General features: G+C 32.4%; 1 protein-coding gene and 1 long non-coding RNA gene across 2 annotated transcripts in view; both read left to right on the top strand.

The window, feature by feature from the left end:
* The window catches only part of LOC118194625 (uncharacterized protein C9orf85 homolog), a 38,794-nt gene extending 13,373 nt beyond the window's left edge, over positions 1 to 25,421 (top strand). Inside the window, exon 2 of the mRNA XM_035365804.2 lies at positions 25,258 to 25,421. Within this exon, the coding sequence (XP_035221695.1) occupies positions 25,258 to 25,372 (115 nt within the window). The 3' untranslated portion in view covers positions 25,373 to 25,421. The remainder of the gene's footprint in view (positions 1 to 25,257) is intronic.
* LOC146998460 (uncharacterized) lies at positions 1,679 to 7,499 on the top strand. Its single transcript, XR_015039308.1, has 3 exons — positions 1,679 to 1,764; positions 4,309 to 4,398; positions 7,368 to 7,499. It is a non-coding gene; the product is annotated as an uncharacterized LOC146998460 (long non-coding RNA).
* Positions 25,422 to 26,541: the final 1,120 nt, after the last annotated feature.

The raw sequence follows: 26,541 nt of genomic DNA, 5'->3' as shown, positions 1-26,541 counted from the left end.
AGTTCACCAATTTCACATCCTGAGGACATTCATTCTGCATTGTCCGGAGGACTTTCGTTGTCAAACATTTTGAGGATATTTGTTCTCAAATTTACCAGTTTTAATTTTTTGACATTGCACATCTGAAACTTGCACATTATTTTATTTTTCATATGTATTTTACTAAGTTGTTTCTAAATGCTGTACATTAAAAATATTGATATGATTGATGATTTATTCTTGTTATTTTGTTACTAATTTTAACTGCTATTTTTTCTGACGTTTTTAAAAATTTATTTAGTCATGGAAAAGATTTTTTTCAATGGATTAGCATTTTCTAGAATATTTGCAAAATTCTAAATAACATATATTTTTTTATAAAAAATGTATAAATTACATGTATAATTACTTACAGATTACAAACCCTACTACAAATATAAGTACAATTAGATATAGATATATTTTATTACGGAAACGAATTTTTTTTTTTTTTTTTTTTAAATTTGGGTATGTAGACATTAGGTATTTTTTTGGAAGCAGGAAACATGAAAAATTAGCAACTGCCTTCGCCGGGAATCGAAGGACGGACCTCTGGAATACTGGCCCAGTGTGCAGAATCACTACACCACGAAGACACGCTAGGTGTGGTGGTGGTGTATTTAATTATGGCAAAGCACACTAGGGCTATCTGCCTAAGGGGAGGGATGTCATCGTGGAGACTTTCTAAGGGAAACTGGCTCGTATACACGTTACACGTGGGGAAAACCAAGAAAACACCCATGCAGCCAGCCCGTTCGCGGGATTCGAACCTCGGATCGCACTACCAGGGTTCAGCGACTTTACCGCTCGGCCGCTGATGGGCCGAAGACACGCTAGGAAAGCGGGAGAAATACCTTATATTACTTCTCTTTTTAAAGGCAGACTTTTTTTTTAAGGGGATCCAATCACTAAATCCTGGGTGTGGATATACCTCATCCAACACCTTTTTAGTTCGGGCGCCACTGTAGAGACATTAGGACTTTTTGGGGAAGCCGTAGAGATGAAAAATTAGCAACCGCCTTCGCCGTGAATCGAACCACGGACCTCTGAAATACCGGCCCAGCGTGCAGTACTATTACACCACGAAGGCACGCTAGGAAAGCGGGAGAAATACCTCATAAGAAAAATTTTTTTTCCCTAATTACAGGACAAAAAATATTTTTCAATCGCGCGATCTGTTATTGATATTGAATTACAGTCGTGCGATAATTTCGCAGTAAAGATACATCTCTGATGACTATCCAAGATTCTAGAAACGTTGGTCTTATATAGAGATGGTCGTCTTATAGAAATAATGCTTAATATCAATATTTATTTATAATCTCAGAACTATTGGTCACTTTCAGAAGTGGTCGTTTGAGAGGCGATATTCTATATATTTATTTACTGATACTCTCAGATTCCAAAATTTGTTTATATTCTCAGAAATATTGGACGGAAGGTGGTCTTCCCATACATGCAAAATTTTACATTTCATTAAAAATGAATTCGGCATTATTTAACTATTTCCCTATTAATTAATTAATTAGATAAAGAAAAAATTAGGAAATAGTACTGTTTATTACGGAATAATGTAGGATGTTCTACAGAACTATATTCTTTCGCGTCATTGCACAGTGTATCCGGCAAACTAATAGTTCTTCGTATTCTTCCGCAAATCCGTAAACATCTGTCTGATTTGAAACGAAATCCGAAATGGCTGCGCCATGAAGTTAACTTGTATGGATATTTTCTGTTGCATGAAAGGTAAGTTCAGTTGTAATACTTGTATGTTTACTTTTTTTGCTTTTCGAATTTATGTTATTTATGTCATTTTGACAGTTAAATGTTTCACAGTTTTATGAATTGTTACCATTCTGTCGTGAATTACGTGTATCTCAGTGGCTGGCTGTCTTTTCAAATATCTAATTTGCCCTGCTATCCAAATGTTTATGACTGAATTTTGTTTAGTCTAGTTTATGCATTCAGTTTCAAAATAATATGTGTGATCAGATTGCTTATTATTTTATTGCAGCAATAAATTTATGTTAAATAGTTTGAACAATTGTATAAAAATAAGAGTTTGCATTGTTTTGTCCAAAATATGTATGGTTGAAACATTATCTTAATCTAGTTTGTAATTCAAGTTTTTTTGGGGGTACTGTTCTGTTATTGGGACCAGAATCGGAAATGTATGAACCTGTGTTCGTAAGTATGTGCATAGATGTGTATATGTAGACACACAAACATACAAATATACAAGCATACATAAATACAATTCTGAACCCGGTCCTGATAACAGAACAGTACCTTTTTTTAATCTTTTTTGAATATTTTATAAAAGGATTAAGCATTTTTCAAACTGCATATCATTTTAAGATTCGACTTGCAGGAAGACAAAATATGGTCATTCAATCAAATGCTTATGATTGCTTTTAACATTTTCTCATAAATATTGTTTGCATTTTTATTGTATTTTAGATACTTTAGTTATGTAAAGTGAACATGAGAATATTAGGAAAGCTGAAGAATATGAATAGCTACCATAATACATGTATTTTTTCATCGAGCCCATTGTTTTAGAAACCAATGCACCATTATTATATGCTGGCTTATTTTATAGTTATATGCAGTTTAATTTTATGTTCATGTTACTGTAGTATTGTCATTATAATAAAAGTATTGATAATTTTGTTGAATCTTGCAAGTTGCCTAACATTCAGAATTATTACTACCGAATTTTAATGATAGGTTTTTTCGAGTTGACATAATCTGTCTGATAAATAAAATAAACTGGTGTTTAAATTATATGCATTTCTCTTAATGTTTCATTGAAAGTGAGATGGAAATATAAATGCTATCCAGAAAAATGAATTCTTTTTGCCTGAAATAACAAACTGTACTAAATGATTAATGTTTATTATATCATTTTAGAAATGTCAATATTAAAGTTTCTTCCCCTTCTCTTCTTTGATTTTGAAATAATTTATAATAAAATAATATATGCATAAGTGTAATTAATGTAAAGTGTTATTCAATAATATAATTTATTTTTACTGATATTTTTATATTTCTTATCTGGGTTTTCTTTTGGTGTTAGAAGGAGGAAAAGACGGTAATGTTTTAATTAAAGAAATAATTAAAACATTACAGTCTTTTAAATAACACAATTACAGTAATGTTTATTGAAGCAATCAGTACTGTGTGATTGCCAGTGATTGAATAATGTTAAAATGCATTGTTCATAAGGAAATTTGCTTATCTTTGTGTTATAGATTTTATTTTGACACAAGCTGAAATTTGAATTATTGGAAGCACTTTGAAAAACCAAATTATTTCCTGAATCATTAATCAGGCCAATATATAACATACAAATTTTCATACAAAATTATTTCTTTGAGCATATTATAAAGAGCTCATTTAATTTTAGTATTTGTACAAATTTTAGACAAAAGTAGCATGTAACAGTTAAAGATTTATTGAAGCCTACTTGTTATTTGTGGTAACAAAGAAGTGTGAAAGATATTGCCACATTAGCGAACATGACGATCATTGATGCTTAGTTTAGTAATTTAATAATATATTGAGAAATGCTGGGAACTTTCAGAAGTAGACATTTCGGAAATGATGGGATAAGAAATTTACATGGTTTTATTATTTATTCTTTAGTTAAGAATGGATTTTAGATGTTCATGTGAAAGAATTCTGTTTAATTATATGTGAAAGAATTGTTAAAGTTTGGCATTTAAAAAATGAATTAATAATATGCAATTATCTTTTATTATACATATATTACTATATATTTCTAATGCGCTATGTAAATGTCAGTGCTAAACAATTGAGATACTATTGTCAGGGCAATCTTTTCTTATACATGAAAAATTCTGATACTTTCTTATCATCTGCCCTCACAGCTTCAACTTATGCTAAAACAGCAAGAGTATGCACACTATAATAGCAAACTATGAATATGCATACCACACACATGTATTTACATGCTTTATATTTAATCTTTATTTCTGAATAGTATTCCATTGAATGAAAAATATGTGAATATTGACCCAAAGTATATATTTTTGTGTGTGTGCATCCTAAAATTTCCTGTTTCTTATAAAGTGCTTATTTGAATTACTACTTGTGAACAGAGCAGTAGATATGAACCATAAACCATTTTGCCAATTTTCACAGCTTTGCAGATAGTTAGAAAGCACCAAAATTTGTAATAATGTTAAGTTTAAGTGATGTTCTATACTTTTGTGTTAATTTTTCTATTCTATTAATTCTATTACTGTGTTATCAAACTTTCTGCAGGAATTTCAACTGGTTAAGATGTTATTACCATGTGGAGAAGAATTTGGTTTTCAAGCTAGAAAAAATTGCAGCTGAAGGATTTTGTAGAAGGTCAGTCAAACTGGTTTTAGTTAATTATAATTTAATTTTGGGTGAAGAATTCTCAAATTTATTTATCATAAGTGTCTAAAGGTCTTCTAAATTAAATTCTGCTTGTTTTTGAAATTTTTCATGACATTCATTCTTTGATTATTATTATTATTATTATTATTATTATTATTTTTTTTTTTTTTTTTTTTTTTTTTTTTTTTTTTTAAATTTACTAACTTATATCCAGGCACATAATGTTGCATTTAATACCATACCTTAAATATTGTAAAATGTTAAAATAATACATTTCACTTAAAAATGTGGTTGTGACAGTAAATTTTCTGTTACATTTAATCATATCTTTAAACATTGGTATACATCATTTTTCAATAATCTGTATATTATTTTGTGCATTTCTTTTACATCCAAGATCTGGCATATGACTTGCTTTTCAAACTGATAACATGGTGTATTAATGTAATCTAATAGTTAAAGTTTACTATGGAACGGGCCAAATTTAATAAATTATTCTTTGATAGAAATTTATTCATGTGTTCAGTGTGTCTCATCTCTTTAAATTGCTAAAGTAAATTTTATGTACTTGCATTTAGGAATTTTGACTGTATCAGAGTAATTTTATTTCAGTTATTATAACATGCAAGGGAAAAAATTCATTCATAGCTCCGTATTTAAAATTAGTTAATTAAAGTCCTTAATAAAGAGGGACGTTTTGTTGTTTTTAATGTCGATAGAGTTTAATTCAAAAATATGCCACATTAAGGGTTACTTTTTAACCTAATTTAAAATTTTCATTACTTTAACATGTCCAATAATTGTTATTTTAACTCCGATATTGTAATAATATCAAAATTCCTTACTTTTTGATAGGTAATCCAAATGTAAAACAAGAAAAGAAAAAATTAAAATCTAGAAGTATATTTATTTCATACCTCTAACAAATAAAAACAACACAAGCACTTTTTACTGTCTATCTGCATAGTGTGGCATGTCTCGTAAGACTGAGATTTGTATGGTCAAATCCATGTTTCAGTTAAAGGAAAATGCATGCACAGTCTTCTGATTTTCCCTTCGATTAAGGATTCTGTATATACTAGCATAAGAAATATATTAGTTAATGCAGTGTTATACATCAATATTTATAGACAATTATTGTGGCTATGTTTATTATAATTTTGTTCACTGTAATAGCTGGAGTGCCTAAAACATCATGCTGTGTAAACAAAACTCAAATCTTCATGTCTGCATAGTGCTCCACTTGTGTTTAAACCACTGAAATGGTGATTATGGTAGAACATCTTTGGTAAAAATTTACTCTACTGTAACCCTTGGCAAATCGTTTCTTTTTTTTTTTATATCAAGATCGTCACCTGAGAGGATCGACACCAATTTCAAGGTGGCCGCTACACAAAACCAAAATAAGAAGTCAAAGACATACACAAACTCTGTGTCCATGTACACATCGACCTATTAAAACAGAGAACTGCACAAACTGGGCATTGTGCACTGCCTTAACTTTGTCCATGTACACATTGATCTATTTTCACTTTAAGAAAATCAAAAAGTTAAAAATATCATAGTTACCAGAAAAAATTCGCCACTGTCTTAACACACAGACAACCAAAAATACACAGAGAGGAATAAGTTACCAAAAATACATATTTCCTAACATAAAAACATTAAACAACAAATCTTCTAACAAAAATTAACACACAGAGACAAAAAAATAAATGAAATGTCATTTTTTTAACATACCTTTTTATTCACATGCATATGTTTAGGCTTCCCACCACCATCCCCCAGGTAAGCAATTCAATTAAATTTTTCGTCTCTTAGTCACCTCAGACATACTCAAACAATGGTACCCACACCAAAATAATAAATGCATGTTCAAAATACAAGACCATACCACTTCTGTGCAACCAAACACAGCAATTGAAAAGAATGGTAAGAACCAAAAACCTGGGACCGTACAAAAGGTTTACTATTAAAAAAAGTAGCTAAATTTATCACAGCACATTGGCAATATTTGCAGAAATAACTCCTTTTTATTGACAAAAAAAAAAGTTTTTTTTTTTCCCAAAGGCTACTTTCGCCAACATTATCAACATTAGGGTTACCGAAAAACTTATTTGACGCAATGGGCTTCCACATTTCACAAACAACCAATATCACTTTGCGATTTTTTTTCAGACAGAAACCAAGGTGTACCATACAGTGAAGATTAGCCACATCTTCATTTACTACTGTTACAAGTACTTCTTTGGTAAATTTCTGCGGTTAAATTCAAAAGTTTAAAATTGCATTAACCTGATCAGATTCAGAGTCATAGCTAGGGTTTTCAGCACTCAGGGACAACTGAGATATTTTCATAAAATATACTTCTTTGGTAGATTTCTGCAGTTAAATTCAAAAGTTTAAAATTGCATATTGCTTATCATGATCAGATTTTATTTTCTGCACGTAGCTAACAATTACTTATGTGTTGTCAGATAAATGTTACCAGATGCAGTTAATTATTTTTTACTTGCCAATCTCATGAGACAAGTTTTATTTGCTCCTGCAAGACTTTACTTTGTGTTGCAAAATAAATTTATTCTCACTCTTTTTGGACTTGCCTACACATTAAATTTAAAATAGTTTTATGAATAGGTAAGATGTAATTATCATAATTTTGTTTCTCTCTTTATCTTGGCAACTTTATATGTTGATTCAGTATCCAGGTTACCTACCAGTGGCTGATTGATAAAACTGCTCATATGTTCAGCTGGTGGTTTGAGTTTATTTTCTGACATAAAAAATTTTAAAAGGCATCCCCCATGTTTATTTTACTATAATCGAAAAATCAAATAATTGCTACTCTGTTTATAGGTACTAAATGTTAAAATATTTTAAATGCTTCCTTTAATTTGCATTCTAATAGTCATTTGTTTAAATTTAATTATGAATTATATTCACATATTTAATTTTAGGTGCTGTGAAAGGCAATGACAGAGATCCAATTTATCGAGAGTTCTTATATACATAAGAATACATGGATATAAGATTGTTTTTCATGAATTCAAATAAAATGTGATAAATTGGATTAATAAAAACTATTTTGAATTTTGAAAAGTGTTTTTCCTTTGTTAATCATAATATAGTGCTATAAATTTCTGAATGTGTTTATTTTTCATCCAAATAAATAGCTTTACAAAAATTTGTCATATTAATAGATATTGCATAATTTAGCATTATTATAAATATTTATTATAGCAGATTTAGCTGAACTACTTTTTTAGTGTCTTTGCAGATGAAGTCACAAAGGTAAGTGGTTAGATATTTTTCAGTATTCCCCATTAAGTAATTTTATCTGGTAAATTACCATTACTTATATACTAAAGGTGAAAGAATAAGCTTTCCTTGAAGATACAAAAATTTGCAGATATTTCAAAAAATTGGTATACGCAAAAAAGTTCTTAAATTGCCACATATGCGAAACTGAAAATGTTATATATGAAATAGTTCAGAAATATAAATATTTTCACTATTTTTTAACTATAATTCACTGCATTTGTTATATATAATCACAGTTTAAGGTAGCAGTGCTTTTCTCACTGTGATTTCTCATGTATTTTGATTCATAAATCCACGTATTTTGATTTCTCTTTTGAGACCGAATAAAAAATGAACTAAACATTCTCGTTGACATTGAGAGTTGAATAAAAGCTCACCTCAAAATAAAATGAATTAATAAATTTATGGAAAATTTTACATTGCATATATTGAGCAGAAAGAGTAAACTCAATATACTTAATGGAATTAATAATTGGTAGAGTTGATAGCAGATTAAAATGCCTTAATTGCATGGTAAACAGTAGATCTTTTGAAGTTTTTCTATGTTGCGTAAAATGCAGATTTAAATTTTTGATATTGATTGTCATATAAATGGCAATTACTGTTTTATTTTGCTCTGAAATGAAAGGTTAGTAATAAAATTCTGGATGAGACAACTTTTAACATGCGCTAGAATTTACAAAGTTTAATTTGGTGCTGATTTCAACTGGTAAATTTCATTTTACTGAATTTTGCATAAGATAATACCAATGAACCATTGCAAATTATTTTCAAAATTTTTTTTTAATCTAAAAGGGCTATTAGTTTTGAAATATGACTTCATATCGTCAGTCGTAAACTTGTTTCGCTTTTCATTCAAGTCTTGCCATTTGGCAAAATTTAACATATTTACCTTTAAAATCTAATATATTATTTACTAACAAGCCAAGCTATTTAAAAGCATTACACACAGTTCTTAACAATGCTTTTTTTTAATTTTTAATCTGATTGATTTAAAATGCATTTAATTCATGATATATCTAATTGAAAACATTTTAATATTTCTACATAATTACATGATATATTTCTTCATTTTTCAAATATATAGAAGATATATAACTTTCTGGTGTCAGTATCTTATAAAATGTTTTGCTATTTTCACTGCCCCATCTGTATTGATAATCTATGCATTCATAAACTTTTAGCCTGAGTGACTGCTAAAATCTGAGGCCTTTCAGATTTTTTTTTTAATTGTGTGAGCAGAAAGATAGAATTTTAGAACAGCTTCTTGAGTTACCTTTTGAATGATATAAAGAATTGTTAACATAATGTCAAATTTTTACAACTAAATATTAAATATATAAAAAAGCCTGCAGCATTCTCATGTTACGAAAACATATTTATTTATTCTGAGGCTAGGAATTGATTTAGTTTTAAAAATACAATTTATTCCTTTTAACAATTTCCCAACAGTGTCATCAAAACACTATAAATTCCTTACATGTTTTAAAGAAAGATGATTCATTTATGTAAAGATTATTAAATGGGTAATTTTATTTTTCAATTTTTAATACAAATTAACTGAAATTAGAAACTGATTTTGTAAAATAATTTAATTATGAATAATTCAATTTGGGGGCTATTGGATGTTTAGAAATGATCAAAAGATTTTTAATATCTTAAAAATAAAAGCAAAATTTTCAGTTTTAATATTTTGTATTAATAATTCATTTTAATTTCCTTGCTCAGTTTTAATATATTCACAAATTCAGATTTAAAAACAAAATAAGTTGTATAAATATTTTCAACATTTCTGATTTTTCCATAGTAACCATAGGAGAACGATTTGAGACTATCTGTGTAAAAAAAAAGTAGGTTTTAGATCATCACACCTTCACATACTTTCACTGGAATTTTCCTCTGTATATATACTGGGATGCGACACTAAGCAGTTGAGAGTATGTATTTAAGAGGTTAAAGGGATATTGTAACTAGTGTTTCAAATCCTGATAACATCCCATACACTGTCGGTGGGACGTAGATAGGATGTCCTAAGGATATACTGGGATGTGACATTAAGCGCTCAGGAGGATGAGTTTAGGAGGAAATTGGGATATTACGGGATGTCCTGAGGATGTAGTAAGTAGAACTTTAAATCCTAATAACATCCCATATGCTGTCGATGGGACATAATAGGATGTTTTTAGGATATAATGGGATGTGCTTAGGAGGTTTGTGGGATGTCCTGAGGATGTAGTAAGTAGGAGTTCATATCCTAATAACATCCCGCACGCTGTCGATGGGACTTGGTTAGGATGTCCTGAGGATATCCCGGGATGTGACATTAAGCACTCGCGAGGAGGTGTTTAGGAGGTTCGCGGGATGTCCTGAGGATGCGCGCATATCCCGCGAGCAACATCCTTGGGATATCCCAAGGATGTTTTTGTGCTATGTGGGTAATAGCTGAAGTGGAGAATTTTTGGCCCAGAAAGAAGAATTTAGAAGGAAAATAATTAAGTTGAAGAAAAGCATAGGCAGTTCGAAAATATCTGTATAAAACCCATTTGTCAACTCAAATGGAATACTCAGAAATGATAGAAGGCTTCAGAATGCTGGCTTAAGCTATAACCAAACTCACCCAGTAGTACTGCCGAAGGAGTGTCATTTGACATAGCATATCATTAAAGATTGTCAAACACTAAATAATTCCATTGAAAAAAATTGGCATGTCATTTCAAAAAAAGTTCAATTTTGTGTCAAAATACCTATATTAGAACAACGCTATATATAAATCTAATATATGTCCTAAGTTGCGCTTTCGAGACATGAAATGCAAGTTGAATTTCGTCAATCGGCGCTGTAGAACAAGAGATACAGAACTGCCCCCCTTTTTGTGTACCATATTTTGTTCAAGATTTGACTTACTGCACTAAAGATTTGTTATTTTTTTACCGTACTTTTGAATTTTTATCCTTTTCACTATCTAATTAACCCTGTGTGGGTATGCTGTTTTTTCGGTAATTTCAGATGTTATTTCTTTCATGAGACGTTGTTCTTCCCATTTCCTATATTTTCTCCTGTTTTTCCCCTAGGGAAGTTTTAAGTTTAGTGAATTTATGCATGTTTAGTGACTGATTTGAAAGAGCTTATAGATGTCACGATAGTTAGCAATGAAATAGATCTGAGAGAGATGTCCTATCTATACATGCCTAATAATGACTTTAATTATATTATCACCACTTTTGATGTTGAGGTAGTGAAATGATCAGTATATTTAATTCTTCCCAGTAAATATCAAATGAAGGAGTGTGTAGTAGTTAAGGAAATTTTTTCAATTAATTTAATGCTTTTCCTTATGTAAAATGAAAATGCCATTTTAGGGATTTAAATGGTATTAAACTGTAAACAATAAGGTTTCAAATAAGCATGCCTGAAATGCAAAGACTGTAAATGTAAAAATTTGAAACTTAGTTTTGTAATTTATTATGTGCTACTCTTTCCGTTGTCTACGATCAGAAGTTCTTTGCAATAAAAAAGTCATTTTTGTCTCAATGGGCATTTGAAATACTCCTCTTGTTTAGTATTATCACTCTTGTATTTTCTTAAAATATTTTTATAAAGTTAGAGCACTTGTTTGTGCTGTGATAACTATTAATAGTAATTTTTTCTGATAACGTTTTTCAGTATAGTTTAAGTTTTCATTTATAAAGTGTTTATGAAATTCTACAGTTTTATTTTTTTTCCTTTTGTGCAATTTTCCTCTTTTATCCAGTGGAATGCAGACAATTTCACATAGATAATTATCCCAATCAGCTGTCATTTCTAGAAACGTACTGTATTGTCTTTCACAGTATCTGGTAGATGTCATTTCAAAACACCAGCTGTAAATGAATCATGTCAAGTATATTTTCGTCTCCTCAAATCAATTCTTATTTTAAAAACAGTTTCTGTTGGCAGCCATATATTTTGAACTACCATGTTCTTTCCTTAGCTAATCTGAAGTTCATAATGTCCAAAAAAAGTTATAACATTTGGATCTGTGTGACTAGTTCTTCAAATTATACTTACTTCTGATTCTTATTATTAAATTTTTAAAACTAAGAAGCTGACGAAAAAGTACTGTGAAAAATGTGTTGAACGAGACAAGTAAAGTCACAGAAAACAGATGTAGATGAAGTTGTCTTTCATTGCATAAAAGTCATCGAAGAAAAATGGGATTGGAGGTAACACAAAAGTATCTGTTGTCTTAATTTAAACCAACATGGACTAAAAACTGCGAACTACTCATGTTTTCTAAGACTCGGTTGTTGATGAGCAGTGCATATTAAATGTATGATTTCCGTAATTATACAAATTACTCTTCAAATAAGTTGCTTTTATGAATTTTTTCATTTATTACTGAATTTTCCTCTTTCACATTATGACTATATATTGTTGTGTGCATATAATTTCGTAATAAACTGAATGTGCAAGTCCAATGAAAAGTGAATAAAATTTATTACTGTCACAACAAATAAAACAAAATGCTTTAATTTCCACAGATATGCATACAATATTGCAATATCTCACAGTAGTTATATTTTTAACTTCTAAATTGTTCAACAGAACTTCATTCAAAAGAGAGAAAACTAATCCAATTTCACCGTGAATTCGCTAACATAACAGCATTACATTTCATTAACAGCAGAAAAATAAACAACTGAACTGAGATGCTTTCCTCCCGCTTTTTATAAGCTTTTTAACTATTATGAGAATATTCTGGTATTTTCTTGATTTTTCCCGAAAAGCAAAAGCGTACAATTATGAGATACAGTACAAAGTCTGTAATCCGGACGTCCATTATCCGGAATGATCTATAATCTGGACCTCAAAGCCAAAAACTTTTTTTGTATGCTTTACGCATGCGCGTTTAATGTTACGCGTGCACGTTTAATGTTTATGCATGCGCTTTTAGCACAAAAAACGAAGCAACTTAAACAACTTACATTGAAAGAAATGTTTACTAAAGTAAATTTCACACAGACAATTTCACATAGATAATTATCCCAATCAGCTGTCATTTCTAGAAACGTACTGTATTGTCTTTCACAGTATCTGGTAGATGTCATTTCAAAACACCAGCTGTAAATGAATCATGTCAAGTATATTTTCGTCTCCTCAAATCAATTCTTATTTTAAAAACAGTTTCTGTTGGCAGCCATATATTTTGAACTACCATGTTCTTTCCTTAGCTAATCTGAAGTTCATAATGTCCAAAAAAAGTTATAACATTTGGATCTGTGTGACTAGTTCTTCAAATTATACTTACTTCTGATTCTTATTATTAAATTTTTAAAACTAAGAAGCTGACGAAAAAGTACTGTGAAAAATGTGTTGAACGAGACAAGTAAAGTCACAGAAAACAGATGTAGATGAAGTTGTCTTTCATTGCATAAAAGTCATCGAAGAAAAATGGGATTGGAGGTAACACAAAAGTATCTGTTGTCTTAATTTAAACCAACATGGACTAAAAACTGCGAACTACTCATGTTTTCTAAGACTCGGTTGTTGATGAGCAGTGCATATTAAATGTATGATTTCCGTAATTATACAAATTACTCTTCAAATAAGTTGCTTTTATGAATTTTTTCATTTATTACTGAATTTTCCTCTTTCACATTATGACTATATATTGTTGTGTGCATATAATTTCGTAATAAACTGAATGTGCAAGTCCAATGAAAAGTGAATAAAATTTATTACTGTCACAACAAATAAAACAAAATGCTTTAATTTCCACAGATATGCATACAATATTGCAATATCTCACAGTAGTTATATTTTTAACTTCTAAATTGTTCAACAGAACTTCATTCAAAAGAGAGAAAACTAATCCAATTTCACCGTGAATTCGCTAACATAACAGCATTACATTTCATTAACAGCAGAAAAATAAACAACTGAACTGAGATGCTTTCCTCCCGCTTTTTATAAGCTTTTTAACTATTATGAGAATATTCTGGTATTTTCTTGATTTTTCCCGAAAAGCAAAAGCGTACAATTATGAGATACAGTACAAAGTCTGTAATCCGGACGTCCATTATCCGGAATGATCTATAATCTGGACCTCAAAGCCAAAAACTTTTTTTGTATGCTTTACGCATGCGCGTTTAATGTTACGCGTGCACGTTTAATGTTTATGCATGCGCTTTTAGCACAAAAAACGAAGCAACTTAAACAACTTACATTGAAAGAAATGTTTACTAAAGTAAACAAATAAATTTTAAGCTTTTTTTTTTTTTTTTTTTTTTTTGTAAATTTTGATACCCTTTAGATTATAATTGCTCTTTATTTCATAAATTACAGTTTCATATTTTTAATTGTATAATTTCTGCATGTCATCTTACCAGATTTAAATTGATGATCTATAATCTGGAATCGCCGAAGTCCCGACGAGTCCGGATTACGGACTTTGTACTGTATCTATTTATTAATTGTGCATGCTCCTGTATTTTTAATTTTTCCAGCTTAGCTTTCTCTTCAAATAAGTCTCGTGTTGCATTGCACGTTAATATAAAACAATTTTAATTAATTCTATTTAAAAATAGCTAAATAAATACAAAACCATATGCCCCCTTCCCAAGGATTGCATGTCCCGGGCAGTACAATCCCTGGACAGGAAGCCAAACTTACAACTAAGACATCAATGCAATAAGCATTACATTACAGTAAAAAACAACATAAACACTAATTACAAATAAAATACACATTTTGAAACAAAAAGGACCATGGTCTTACACTACTTATAATTATTTACACTATGTACTATAGCCATAGTAATGAGCTAACCTGTCATAATGAACGACTTTAGGTTTAGAGTTCGATCACTTACGGATCCGAACCACAATGTCATTCAGCCTGTTTAGGACTGTGTACAGACCATCTGAAGGTGACTCTAATTTCGGACAGTCCTTTCCATTGAGTCGGATTCCACAACCACACCTTGTTTCCTTCGTGGAATTGGTGTCCAGTAGCTCTTGTGTCGTATCGGGTCTTCATCTTCTCCGTCGCCAAGTTGACACGCTCTTGTACAAAATCGTGCATCGCTTCAAACCGGGCCTGGAGATCTTCGATGTATTCCTCGGGTGATGAAGGCGTATCCAGAGGGCAACCAAACAAGAGGTCACAAGGCAGACGTAGGTCACGACCGAAGATCATCTGAGTTGGGGGAATAGCAGGTAGTCTCAGGTAGTCACTGCGATAAGTCAGTAAAAAGAGTGGTAACATGTTGTTCCAGTCCTGTTGGTTTATGGAAACCACCAGTGAGAGGTTATTAACTCGTTCGGTACGGGCGTGTCATATATGCATCAGCAGCGAACATTACCTCACGGCCGGGTGTGTCATATTTGAATCACCATTTAATTCACTGTATGGTCGGGCGTACCTCATATGACTTTTTAGATAGAACGTTTAATTAGAATTTTTTGTTGCCACTAGATGTAGCTGTATGTCTGTTATGGGGAAATATATCGAAAGTTAAGTATGTGTACCTTCATTCCTATGCAATGTCTTTTATTTTTGGTATTTTGGGGGGGGGGATGAGAGGGAGATTCGTGGGTGGGTGTTGAGCAATGTAATGTCTCTTTAACTAACTGTGTCATTTGATATAAACAAATGGACATGTTCTCCATGCTTAAGGTACTTTTTATTTTTATTTTTGCGATATAAGTATCTGAACGTAGAAGAATATACACAAATGCTAATTCGTATGTGTTGAATAACATGATGACTCTTACTGAGTGGCGTAGATGTTCTATCAGAGACTTTTTTATTACTGTTAGATTTTTCCGGCATTGAGACGAATATTTTGTATGGCTTAGTAAAAGTTTTTTTTTTTTTTAATGTTCTATTGCTGGTGTTCTATTTTTTTAATGGCAAAATGAAAGCGCTATCTGACCATAGAAGATGCACAAATGTTAAATGAGTAAAATTTGCTGATATTCTATTCCTGTGACATATGCAACGTTGACTTTGCATCCATGTTTCAAAGATTATCATACAATGTCTCTTTTTTTGAAATATTGCTTCCTTTTCGTTGTTTTCACATTGAAATTTTATGAAAGACAGTTTTAATATTTTTTCATTTTAATAATGTGTTGTGTTCAATAAGATCTCGATTGTTTGGATATTTTTCCATATATACAGTCAAAAGTCATTAATCCGGACTCGTCGGGACTTCGGCGATTCCGGATTATAGATCATCAGTTTAAATCTGGTAAGATGGCATGCAGAAATTACAAAATTAAAAATATGAAACCGTAATTTATGAAATAAAGAAGAATTATGATATAAAGGGTATCAAAATTTACAAAAAGAAAAAGCTTAATTTTTATTTGTTTACTTTATTAAACACTTCTTTCAATGTAAGTTGTTTAAGTTGCTTCGTTTCGTGTGATAATACTTTCTCTTTAATTCTATTAAACAGACATAATTTCTTGTTCAGTTACAAAGTTCCCCTGTTCAAGTCCTATAATTGCTGTGTTGAGAATACCGACTAATTTGTCAATCGAAATTTTTTCGTTTTCAATAACCTCTGGGTCACTTTCTTCACTATTGAAAGCGAATTATAATGACGAGGAACTTTATTTAAATCATATCAATGACGGAGTACATCGAGATGAAATACTACATTTGGTAAGGAATTATAAGCCAAATAAAATAAAAACATCTGCCCTGATGATAAGGATAGTGCTTACAGATCAACTTCCAATTGATTGTGCGCCGCGGCGTGAAATTGATATTAACAGATTTCGGATTTCGAACCATACTTTCGTTTTGTTGATCCTTTACATATTAGTAAATATATATCGGAAATTCTATTTGACATAATCGAAAGTTCAAGCTTACTTTTATAAAATTGCTCTAACAGTCTGCAAAAAATAATAAGCCGGATCCAATTCGAAGATTAAGGAACAATGCAATCTGCAACTTTAACTGAATTAGATAATTTTAGCTTAGCTTATACCGTCCGTTACACATTAAACGCAAATGCGCAAACGAATATTCGCAGCTGTAAAGGTCTTACGCGCACTCGTAAATGCCTGTGCGCATGCGTGAACACGACGCATGCGCAGAAAGTTTTTAGTTTTAAGGTCCGGATTATGGGTGTCCGAATTAACGACTTTTGACTGTATTTAATTGTGAGATAAAGGAAAAAATATATTGTTCTAGAATGAGTATTTTATAAAAATTTTAAGGAAAATATAACAATAAAGGTTTTTAATTAATTCTGACAACTACCTGAATGTTCTTCTCATAATGTACCAAAAATTGGAACAATTAGATGACAAATTTAATTTATATGAATTTTTTTTCCAAAGTTAGCTTAGCAGCGCGAATTGCCCGTCCCCACAAGACGACGTATCGGGTTAACTCACCGTCCCAAGAGAACGTTTCGGTAACAGAGGTGCCGGTCGTGAATGGGTTAAGGATGGTTCAATTAAACCTCTCTACCATGCCATCCGACTGAAGATGTAAGGGTGTCATTTGGGTTTTGTCAGTGGCGAGCAGCTTGCAGAGTTCTTTCATTACAGCCAAGGTAAAATTCCTTCCTAGATTGGAATGTAACTGGAGAGGCACTCCTGGAAATCCAGTGTTGGAACCTGGAAATCCAATGCTGTATCGTCACCTCTACCACTGTGACAGCATTTTGATCAGGATGCCTTTTCTACGCTCTGAGAGTCAACACCAGCTTGTGGGCCGCCAGGTGTCGCTGCTTGTGAAAATCAAGTCTGCTTGACATCCCATATTCTCTGAATACGGAACTCATCAGAAGCGCGGAGGAAAGTGTTGCCCTGCCATCAATCAAGCATTTCCAGTTGACATCCTAAGCAGACAACGGCTTTATCTGTGTTTTTGCCCCTAAGTTTTTCCTATTTAAACGAAGAATACGGTTGTAGATCTCTGAACCAGCAGCGAATTTATAGAAAATATGTTGATGCTTTTGCTTTGCCAGAAGATGTTTTCATTGCATATTTCAGATTGCCAATATTTATGGTTATTTTAATTTGCAATGAACTGATAGAGTATTTGGAGCCACATTCAGAAAACAAGAATGCAATTTCTACTGAAAAGAAGGTTATTTATATTTTTCCTGAAATTGTAGATATATATTATAATTATATAGTTTAAAAATGTAGAAGATAATAAGTATGTATATAGCTCTTAATCCTTCTTCAGTTAATAAAAATATAGCTATCCAAGAAGCAGTTACTCTATGTACAGCAAGGTTTAAGTTTATTTTAAAATATAACAGTGGACTACCATACGAACAATACTGTGAACACAATAAGGAATGTCGTTTATTATTACGCAAAAATTCACACTGCTCTAAAATAAAAATGAAAAAATAATTCAGAAGTAGTACTATTACTAGTATGATACTTTTAAAAACCATTTTTAGCCCAAAGGTTTAGCTCAGAAGGGCTATTAATTTCATTTTGCCATTTTGCGGTGTTTCACAATAAATGGCATTTCACTTTTCAAATTGTTAGCACCAAATATTATCGCACTGTATTATATTTAAAGAAATTAAATAATGAAGTATCTGCATAAATGTATTAAAGTTTCTTGCACTTTCTTGTGATGAAACAACAATAACTAGAACCATCGAATTTTTAATAATGTGATCTTCCACTCTAATATAGGCATCTGGAGGCCCAAATTTGGAACTGGGAATTTTTTTTATTATCTATTTCATATTTTGTAAAGTATTTATGAGTGTTTGATTAAGAAACTCAATGACTTCAAAAAGAGCAATGGTAGCATTGTACGGAAAAAAGAAAAAAAAAGTTGAAAAAAACATTTTCATATCTAGCGCGCGAGACTATGTATCGGGAATTCTTAAGATATGCTCTTTTTAAATTATGTGATATTGCTGTTGAATTGAATTTTATGGTTTAAGTGTGAAGAACATGATATTTGATAAATAAAGGTAACACGCAAAACGTTAAAAAAACTGCCCTTTGGGCGTAATATAAAATCTGAAGGCTTTCAAATTTTTTCCTCTGTGTGTGTGTGTGTAATTTTATTACTATTTAAAACTGTTTTGTAAGCGGTTTTTAAGGGAGGACGTTCTGAGGGAAACTGGCTCGTATACACTTTACACATGGGAAAAGCCACTGCCAATGCGGCCAGCCCGTTCAGCGGGATTCGAACCTCGGACCGAACTACCTTTTCAGCAACTCTACCACTCGGCCGCTGGTGGGCATATTAGCAGAATTTTAAGTGCATTATTATTGTATTATACTATAAAGTAACAATGCTATAAGACTGAGGGTTTGTTTATGAAATAGTACTTTTGTAATCTATTAGTATTAAAAAATCATTGCTTCTTTGCAAAGTTAAAAAAAAATAATAACTGTTCATAGCAGAGTTCTCATTTTTATATTGTAAAAGAGATATTGATTATTATTAATTTTCTATTTAATGTGTCAAAATGCTGGTTTGACAAGGACTTCTTCAACTGCACTACATTGATTATTTTTACTTTAGTACATCCATTGTGAAAATAATATTACTATAGTTTAATTATTTTCACAGAATAAAATGTTTTGAGAAGAAACAATATCTAAAATAAGCGGTTCTTATATGTATGAGAAATTAAAATAAGAGCAACGTAATATTAAAAAAATATATATTACTAATATATCTGTGACAAAAATTGCAATACGAATTAATCACACATAAAGAATAGATTAGTATAATTTTGGTTATATATTTTATATTGAAAAATTATTTTCTTTCATGTTAATTATAGAATAAATTATTTAAAATAAAACATTTTGATGCATGTGTGATAGCTGAATATAGCAGCAATCGGCCATACTGTAATAACGAATTAATTTTATTTCTTTTCCCGAAAGAAATAATTTTCATAGATACAGAAAATAAAAAAAAGGAAGAAACATTAAGAAAGAAATATTTTCTTTCTAATTTCTTACTTAAAGAAATATTTTTCTAATTTTAACTGTAAAATAAATTGCGTAAAAACATTGTTTTAATGTAAGCATGAAAAAACAAATAAAAAAACTTAGTTTGCTATTAGATTGTAATGCAAATTAATCAGATTATAAATTTAAATGATTAAAATTGTTAATTTCTAAAAAGATTTAAAGTAAGCTTAACTCATTTACTCCTATCTATTTACCGTTGCTTTCATGGTATCCCACATCCCCCTTAAAAAATGGGATTTTCCTTCACATCACACAGCAGCATATTCTGCTGCGTGTTAGTCATAATACTTTTTTGTGCCATTTTTTTTTTTTTTTTAGCTACAAATACAGCGTATGAGTTAGTGAAATAATGAGAGAATATTCCTAGAACTTGAGCCAGCACATGCTATAAATTTCATCACTTGTCTGTACTGCAATTGGTCTAAAGCTCCTTGAAGCCTTGTCCCCTTTCAATAACGTCAAATGGACCCACCCGCCCTCCAACTGAGAACCAGAGAATGGCTGTCTCCGATAAGTTGTGGTGGCTGTCCATACCGGTTTTTTAAAGTCATTATTGTTCGCTCAAGTTGTAGATGTTTCCTATCATCGTAGAATAAGCCTCCTGAAATAGGATATGCTTCATGCCACTTGGTGAAGTAATCAACGACAATGAGGTTATATTTGTTGCCATCAACAGTTCATGGCAGAGGCCTCAAGTGTCAAAGGCGATACGTTCAAAAGATTGTAACATTGCAGCTTACCTCGGCTAAGTTTCTTCGGTCCCTTCTGACCTGCACAGGCATCACAAGATCGGCACCACTTTTGTACCACTCTGCATTACTCCAGTAAAAACGCTCTTGGACTCTCTGCAAGGTCTTCATTATTTCAAAGTGGCCACCTGCAGGTTTGCTATGTAATTCTTTAAAGACATCAGGAACCTTGGAAGTATCAGTTGCCATCAGAATAGTTTTCCATCATCCGATTCGAATTCGCAGTACAAGACGCCATTTTAAATATGGAGTGAATGCCAGAGTGCCCAATATTGTTTTGTTGTAGGTTTATAGATAGAAATGTCCTGCCAGGTATGTTTTCTGTTTGATGACTCCATTAAATCAATAATGGGTTTAATGTCACGGTTTTCCAGCTGGTCTGTCTTGACTTCATCATCACTCTACAGATCTCGATCAGCCGATGTTGATGTAATTTGTTTTGCGACCAGACTCAGCAGCTCATATTTCGCTTCAACCCTGGAACATTATTGGCACCTTTCAGGGCAAGGTTTTCTAGGCAGGGTGTCGGCGTTTCCATAGGATTATCCCATCCGATGATGGATAGTGATGTCATATTCCTGGAGGCTCTGTATCCACCTGGCTATTTGACGTTCAGGATTCTTGAAATTTAAAAACCAGGCCAATGATGCGTGATCTGTGCGGAGCATGAATTTTCTGCCGTATAGATAATGATGGAAATGTTCTACGGCTTTCACTATGGCAAGCAACTACTTCCTGGTGACACAGTAATTCATCTCCGGTTTAGACTGGCACTTGCTCCAGTACGCCACTATATGTTCTTTGCAGTCTGTTTCTTGGGACAAAACAGCACCGTCACTTTCATTGATGGCGTCCGTGTCAAGAATAAATGGTCTGTCGAGCTGAGATATGTCAGGATTGAAACAGATGTTAAAGCTTCCTTTAAGTTGTTAAATGCATCCTCGCATTCTGTTATCCACAAGAACATTTGCTTGCTCTCTGTGAGCTTGTGAAGCGATCTTGCCGTGGAAGAAAAGTGTTTCACGAATCTCCTATAGTAGATGCAAAGGCTTAGGAAGCTTTTCAGCTGATGAACATTTTCTGGACGTTTACAGGCTTTAACGGCTGACACCTTTTCAGGATCTGTGCACACACCTTCAGCAGAGATGAGCTGTCTGAGATAAGTCATTTCCTGTCTGAATAATTTGCATTTAGCAGGACTCGACTTTAGATTGGCTTCTTTTAGTTTCTGAAGTACTTTTCTAGATGTTCTTTAAAACTCTTCCCGACAATGATGTCATCCAGGTATATCAGACAGGAGGCTTCGTAGGAAAGACCTTTCAAAACAGTTTTAATGAGACGTTCAAATGTTGCCGGCACATTACATAGTCCAAATGGCATCACCTTGAATTGCCAAAGTCCTTGTCCAGTAGTAAATGCCATCTTTTCACGGTCATCAGGATGTATCTCCACCTGCCACTATCCACTCTTTACATCAAGCATTGAAAACCACTTGTTTCCAGAAAGAGTGTCCAGAATATCATCAATTCTTGGAAGAGGGTAGCTGTCTTTCTTCGTAACTTCATTCAACCGCCGATAGTTAACGCAAATCTAGTTGAACCGTCTTTCTTTCTGACCAGGGCGATGGGAGATACCTATCGACTTGCTGAAGGCTCAATAACATCGCTTTCTTACATGTCTTTTAAAAGTGTTGCTACCTCTTCCTGTTTAGCAATCGGCAGACGCCTTGGATGTTGCTTGATCACCATTATTGATTCTATGTTGCATCAAACTGGTTCGACCCACGTCAGAAGACGAGTGGGAGAACACATCTTGAAGATCTTTAATGACACGCTCAGCAGCATTTCTCTCATTGTTTAATTGTGCATTCTGCAATAACTCTGATGTAATGCTCTTTGAAGACATGGATTCTGGAGTGTTAATGTTTCGTTTAACGCTGGTTTACTAGGGTACATGCTGCAACCACTTCACCTTTTTTAATAACTCTCTCCTTTTCAGTTACGTTGGCAACTCTCACCAGGATAACGGTTCACGATAGGCTGAGGCTACAAGTACTCCTTTTGGGCTGTTACAGTTCTTGGGATATTCTATGATGCCATAGCGGAAATTTGTGTTATCTGCTATGGATCGAGGAAATAAAAATTTTGTTCTTGCCGGTATTGTGGGATTGTCTTGTGCTGTGATTTTGTTGACAGATTTAATTCCTTCATCATTAATTCGAAATAACGTTATGTACTCAGAGTCAGAATGCAATTCGTTAAAGTCCAAGGAAAAATTGTATTTCCTTAGAAAGTCCAATCCAAGTATACAAGGATCTGTAATATCTGCTACATATGCTGTGTAATGGTACGCGGCAATTCCAAATGTGATGTTAACATTTACTTTTTCGTCAGTGTTGATCTTCTCACTGGACGCAGTCTTTAGGGTAAAGCAGGGCGGCCTCGAGATAAATTTCCTTCCCAGTTGTTGAACCAAATCTTTTCGGATGATGGTAACGTTGGCTCCCGTATCTATCATCGTATTGAAGGGAACTCCATTAATATGTCCTATTATGAAAAATACATTACTGCCGGCTGTCACTGCAGAAATCTGAAGCACTTTAAACTCGGGCTTTTCATTCTTTGGCAACATCCACCCCGCGAGATGGTCCCTAATTAGTTTCCCTACTGCTTGCTAGGAGTGGTTTTAACATCCGTGGCCTGGGGGGGGTGTTCTGCAGTTTCTTCGTATGTGCCCTTCAGCACTGCAGTTCCAGCACTTTAGGGTTGGTTTCTTCTTACTCTTATTCTGTCTCAAGGCATTGACTTGTCTCATTAAATCGTCTAGGCCAAAAGCCATTTGATCCACTGGCTCTTAAACCTGTGCAGCTCTGATTGTGTGTCAGTGTCTACGAGTTGCTTGCTGGGCTGCCTCAAATTTCATAGTGTACACCAGAGCACTTTTTAAGTCCTTCAGATCCGTCATTCTCAGTGCTTTCTGTATTTCAGGATCCCTGATGCCGTCAATGAAATATTGCAGCGACAGGATTTCCCTTCTTTCTGTCAGACACTCCAAAATGCCGAGCTGGGACAGCCTTTCAACATCTGTGGCAAGCTTCTGGAGTGTTTCTGTTGGCTGCTGTTGACATGATTTTAATTGAAGTCTGCTCTAGTCTTAAACATTTCTCGCCAAAGCACAGCTCCAATCCGCCGGATAGAGCTTCAAAAATCTAGCCTTTGGTTTTCTAAGAAAGTTTGAATGATATCCGCTGCGTCTGTTCTCAGAGAAGCGGCGAGATGACAGGCATTAGCCTGGGAATCCCATCCATTCGCTTCCATCACTATTCAAAATTGGGTCTTGTACACCTTCCAGGATTTCTTTCCGTCATACGTGGATAACTTCAGAGAAAGACGAGCAAGCATAGATAAAAATTTAAAACCATCACGATTGCTCACTGCAGTCACTGAGAATTTCTTCAAGGCGTCAACTTCTTTGGTGACCCCAGTAACCCTGTCATCAATCTGTTGTTCCACGACAGAAACTCTCGCTTCTATTTGTTAGAAGAAAGAATTTCTTCTGTGTGTCCAGTTTTATTTTCAACAGTGTCAATTCTGCCTTCCATAGCCCCAAATGTGTTTTCTATTGTGCAGGTAATTTCTCTTTTCATTTCTTCTTGACCTGCTTCAATCTTTTCCTGAACAGCCTTCAATTCTACTTCAATAGCTTTCATCTCTCTCTTTTACTGAATCAGGTTCAATCTTTTCTTTAATGGATTCTTGGCTAGCTTTCATCTCCTTTTTAACAGAATCGTTCATCTCTTTTTAAATGCAGTAAAGGCTGCCATGAATTGCGTCAACTGTTCTTCCATCGCTTTTGTGATTGACATTCAATACCCCAATCCTGACACCAAAAAGTGTTGTGTGCGTATGGGTTCGTAATAAATTGAATGCACAAGTCTGATGAAAAGTGAATAAAATTTATTTTTATCACAACAAATAAAACAAAATGCTTAAATTCCTACAGATATGCATACAATAGTGCAATATCTCCAGTAGTTATACTAGCAGTAGTAACTACTAGAACGTTCAACAGAACTCAATTCAAAACAGAGAAAGCTAATCCGATTTCACTGCAAATTCGCTACACTCATTAACAGCAAAAAATAAATAAATAAATAAATAAACAACTGAACTGAGATGTTTTCCTCCCTCTTTTTATAAGCTTTTTAATCAGCACGAGAATATTCTGGTATTTTCTCGATTTTTCCCAAAAAGCAAAAGCGTACAATTACAAGATATATGTTTATTGAATGCGCGCGCTCCTGTATTTTTAATTTTTCTGGCGTAGCTTTTTCTTCAAATAAGTCTCATGCTGCACTGTACAGTAATATAAAACAATTTTAAGTAATTTTATTTAAAAATAGCTAAATCAATACAAAAACCCTAACAATATAGTTATGCATTTTCTACATAAGTGACTTTTATTTTAGACTTGATGAGGGATAATATTGTTCTAGAAAGAGTATCAAGAGAAGTATAAAGCTTTATGTGTTTTACTTGTACTGGAAAGAAGATAATAACTCCTCATTATATTTAATAAAAGCATTTATTATATTTCTTTCTTCTCAAAATTATAATTTTACTGAAAATGACAATCTTTAATTATTTCTGAGAAATGTATTGTTCCTTACATTTAGAATTTATTCAGATGTTGTTTTAAGAGCAGTTTCATTGTGTTCTGATAATGTTTTTATGTTTAAGTTCCTTTTTGTTTTTAAGCTATTACTAATTCAGTTGTTAAAATTTCCATACATTTTATCATTTTAGCACTAAATGTGGAGGAAAATCTGTGAAATTTGCTTATCACACTATTTGTACAGAATGCAGTGAAAAACTAAAAGTGTGTGCAAAATGTGGAGAAAATAAAGAATCGGAAAGTTGACATTTGTATTTCATGCATAGCCTGTAAATAAACTTATACATTTTGGACAGTGGGGTGTTTTTTTTTTTTTTTTTTTTTTTTCCTTAATTTTTGTGCATATGCATTTAAGGAATATAAATAATTATGACAGAATAAAATTTATAATTATTAGCAATACACCATGTTTAAGAAGGCCAAAATAATTGTTCTAATAAGGTATTAGAAAAGTTAACAGAATAAAAAAGTAAATAATAATAATAAAAAAAAAGTTCAATATAGCAACAAATATGTTATGCCAAGAGTACCAAATAGTAGATTCTTTCTAAAATATGCTGCAACTTGTTTGTTGTGCATCCTTTAAATATTTGTAATTAAAAGATTAAACCTGAGCCTTAAGAGTCATATATTTGTATTGATATCCATATAAAATGAAATAAAGGTTTATAACATATTTCCTCAGTATAATTAAAAACATCTTGGAGATAATAATTAAGACAATGAAATATGAATTTATTCATGAAGTAACACTCAAACAAGAATAAAAATGAGAGATATTTTAATTTACATTACTAGCATGAAGAATTCAAGTCCTAACAAAAGAGGTTTTATATATATATATATACTCACATGGACCTGTGAAAAGGAAATGAATGTTTATGTTTGGGTGAATAACACATTACTTGATGGAGAGCAGGTGTTCTGTTTAAAGAATGTCTCACGCCATCTGTTACAAATTTTAATATTTTAAAACCTACACCATCTATTGTGTAGTAATATTATCCCCAATACCACTCTCATTAAATTTTTTAGATATATATATTGAAATGGTGGAAGGCATGCAAAATTTCATAATTAATTGCAGTGCTATCTATGAACGAAGTTTCCCCCACAGATAAACATTTCCGAAAATGACCAGTATTTTTGAGAATTTAAATTAAAAATTTTCAATATCATCTCTCCAATATTAGCACATTCACATAATAAAAATGATTTGAATTTGTGACTGGCCATCTTAGTGATGGTTTACTGTATTAATGCAAATTCATGTACAGTACAAAGTCTGAAATCCAGACGTCCATTATCCGGAATGATCGAAAATCTGGACTTGAAAACCACCAACAGTGTTTTTCTCGTAGGCTTAACGCATGCGCATTTGACTGTCCGCTCCATGCATAATGAAACATCTGGAG

This window comes from Stegodyphus dumicola, chromosome 2 (assembly GCF_044657685.1).
Source record: "Stegodyphus dumicola isolate Sdum_Otavi_A_Nest chromosome 2, ASM4465768v1".
Taxonomy (NCBI): Eukaryota; Metazoa; Arthropoda; class Arachnida; order Araneae; family Eresidae; genus Stegodyphus; species Stegodyphus dumicola.
Note: the sequence above shows the minus strand (reverse complement) of the source record. Positions and strands in the feature narration are given on the sequence as shown.